The sequence below is a fragment of the Alligator sinensis genome, unplaced genomic scaffold (assembly GCF_000455745.1).
Source record: "Alligator sinensis unplaced genomic scaffold, ASM45574v1 scaffold191_1, whole genome shotgun sequence".
Lineage (NCBI taxonomy): Eukaryota > Metazoa > Chordata > Crocodylia > Alligatoridae > Alligator > Alligator sinensis.
In genome coordinates, this window is record NW_005842282.1 from 699,857 (window position 1) to 703,327 (window position 3,471).

Genomic DNA, 3,471 nt, shown 5'->3' on the forward strand with positions numbered 1-3,471 from the left:
GGGGCACAGAAGGGAATTGGTGAGGATTTACTCACCAAGGCGCCCCTGGGGGTTACAAGAAATAATGGCCATAAGATAGCAGAGAGCAGATTTAGACTAGACATTAGGAAGAACTTCTTCACAGTTAGAGTGGCCAAGGTCTGGAACGGGCTCCCAAGGGAGGTGGTGCTCTCCCCTACCCTGGGGGTCTTCAAGAGGAGGTTAGATAGGCATCTAGCTGGGGTCATCTAAACCCAGCACTGTTCCTATGCAGGGGGTCGGACTCGATGATCTATTGAGGTCCCTTCCAACCCTAACATCTATGAATATGAATCCTTTCTTGTTAGTGTAGTCTCACTGGGATGTGAGTGCTGTCTAAAGCCCCCACACAGTTTGGGAACCCCTTCTCATTAAAGCCATCCATCCCTTGCTGTGGATTCACCAGGCAGATAACTTTGTTAGAAACTAAGTCCATAAGCAGCTGGCATACCTCACAAGTTGCCTGCCCCACCATACAGGCAGCCAGGCTAAACTGGTTGACAATGTAGCAGAGGCTGGCTGGGCTGGCTAGCTTCACGAAGGCCATTACAACCCTCTTGTCTGGTGGGATGGCCCAACACATGTTTGTGTCCTGCCTCGTGATGTGTGGGCCCAACATCAAGCCAATATGGTAGAAAGTCTCCTTTTTCATTCAGATCATCTGTAGCTACTGCTGGTCATTCCAAGTGGTCAGGACGATTCACTCCCATCAGTCTGAGCTGCTCTCATGGGCCAACACTGTCCGGATTCTGCTGGTCCTCCTAAGGTTTATCAACAAACCCCAGTCCAATTCCCCTTGTTCACTGCTTTGCTCCCTTCTGTATGCCGTGTATCTTCTAGTTTGTGCTAAGCAGGAATCACACAACTTGCCACTGAAAACTGTAATGTTGTATTCCTGGTGAAGACTTCCTGCAGCATTCTACCATAAAACAGCATTTCAGCAATGCATCCTCCTCCTCCTCATGCTCCATGTCCTCCATCATGTTGCATACTTCATCCTCGTTCTCCATTTTGCCCATCTCCCAGCAGTGGCCTCTCACCTGTCTGCGCCAAGCAGGGTGGCAGGAACTGTGTGTGCACGTGGTGTAGCTGCTTTTTCAACACTTCACCCCAGTGCCCCAGGGCATTGTGCCTTTTGCAGGAGCTTTGCAGCCACCGGTGTTATGATGTAATCAAGCTTGCAAACAAAAAAAAATAAGTTTGCCTACTCCTCTCCTGCCTATTCAAAACTTTTGCCAGTTTCTGGGGAAACATAAGGCTGTTCTGTGCTTCTGTAATAACATTATTTTGCACAAGCAGGCAGTTATTGATGATTTTTGCAACATTCCCAGCCATTGAGCAGCCATCCCAAAGTACAATGGCCTTACCAAAGACCATCACCAGGTCTTTGGCCATGTGTAGACAACACGATTAGTTGTTAACTGCTTCATCATCTTTGGGAGTATCTTTGATACTCATAGGTCATGACTTCAAAATCCTTGGAATTTTCCCAGACTCTCCTGCAAGCACAGCCTGAGTATAAAGGCACCCCCCAAAAAAAAATTTGCCAGCCCCTTTCACAAATTACTTGTGTTTGTGCTGTTGACCACCAACTGCTTTGCCTGCTATGTCTCAGAAAGCCAAGGCCAGCAGTATGATGGAGCCCATGGCCCAGGAGGCTGATACCTCCAATGCCCATGGACCCAACTGGAGCCAGGAAGAACTGGAGGACTTAATCTATATTTGGTTGGAGCAAAGGCTCATAGACAGGCTGGAGAGTTGGAGGAATAAGTCTGTTTATGTTAAGATCGCAAAAGGCATGCAGGTGAAAGGGCACTATCATGACTGGACCCAGGTCCAGTGCAAGATCAAGTCCTTCAGCTCAGCATTTTACAGAGCAAAAGATGCTAACTCTCATTCTGGGGCAGGTCTCATACTTGCCTCCTACTATGACAAGCTGTCTATCATTCTGTGCCAGGATGTGGGTGAGATTCCAACTTTGCACTTTCACCACCGGGGTTGGGCTGGAAGTAGAGGAGGAGGAGGAGGTGGTGGCGGTAGCAGCCCCTCCTCAGGTTGAAACTATGTCTCCACTGTTCGGAGACTGCTCTGTGTTCCCTCCTGATAACCAGTTGCAGGAAGAACCGTCAGTCATCTTAGAGTTATTGCCACTTAGCCCACACCCATTCCACAGAGTAGCACAGATGATGAATTGGAGGAGGTGAGGGGGTCAGGAAGAAACATCATCTGCTGGACCTGTTAAGTCTCTTTTAATGTGCCTCTTGCCACCACTGAGCAACTCCTGGCTTTGTGTTGGTTTGGTTTGGGTGGCCGGATGGGAGGGGGAATTCATGTGTTGCTGTAGGTCGGTTGCCATGTTCTTTTGGTAGTGGTGAAGGATAGCTAATTAGGGTTTTGATAGCTAATTGTTTGCTTTAGTTAATTTGTTGCAGCTAGCACAGGCAGTGGCAGCCATGGATGTGTTCCTCCAGGAGCAGCAAGTACTCATAAGTTTTGGGCAGTACAAGTAGTGCCCCAGTTTTGCAGGGTCTGTTTCTGTGCCTGCTGGGATTTTGTGCACTGCATGGTGGGAGTGTGTACTTTCCTTCTCTTGGGGGGAAGCCAACCATTGCATTTTTCTTTGTTTATCAGCCATCATGACCTGCTGGGAATGGTGCCCCACTCGCACTTCAGCTGAGCACTGCAGAAATTTCCGCAGCATGCAAAGATGGATCCACAAAACCTCGCACAAGGCTTTGTTAGAGTCCTCAGTAGCCAGAGCAGAATGCGAAGCTGCCTTGCGGGACAAACTTTGTGACTCCATGCATAAGGACCATGCCATCCTAAAGGAAGTGCAAGACACCATGAGGAATTTGAGAGACGCAGTCGACAAGTCCACAGTTCAAATGGCATTTTCAAGTAGTCCTTGGAGAAATACCTATAACACCCGGAAGGGAAAAGTCAGTCTGCTTGTCTTGCCTCTGTGCAAGACAAGCCTGTTCCCCCTAAGTCTACGGGGTCACAGCAGGGCCCTATGACTGCCAGAAGATCCAGGAAGGTGCCACTGCATTTCAGGGAGACGGGTGGTTCAGCATCATGGTGGGGTGAAGGCGAAGAAGCCCAAGTAAAGGCTGTAATACTCTGTTGCAAACAATAAAAGCTCATAATAGTTTCCTGGCTTCCTGTGTCTGCCTCCATATCCTCCGTATCTTTCTTGGCTCACCCTATACAAAGCTTCCTGATGTGTGTGTATAACACCAGAGCAAAGCCTTTGGGGCGGGGAGCGTAGGGGTGGCCTGGGGTTTACAGCTTTGCTTGCACACAACACAATTTCTGCCGCCTCTGTCACCCCCCAGCCTGGTTTGCTTTTTTGCAAGCCACCATCAACCAGCCACTTACTTGCACACGTACACCGGGGGGGGGGCTGCAGAGGTAAACAGAGGCAAGGGGGGCCCTGGGGTTTCCACTTTGCCT

The 3,471-nt window shown here is 49.3% G+C and overlaps 1 protein-coding gene across 1 annotated transcript in view; it reads left to right on the plus strand.

Annotated features, from left to right (window-relative positions):
* The window catches only part of LOC112550990, a 41,466-nt gene extending 38,296 nt beyond the window's left edge, over positions 1-3,170 (plus strand). Inside the window, exon 5 of the mRNA XM_025209316.1 lies at positions 2,650-3,170. Within this exon, the coding sequence (XP_025065101.1) occupies positions 2,650-3,035 (386 nt within the window). The 3' untranslated portion in view covers positions 3,036-3,170. The remainder of the gene's footprint in view (positions 1-2,649) is intronic.
* Positions 3,171-3,471: the final 301 nt, after the last annotated feature.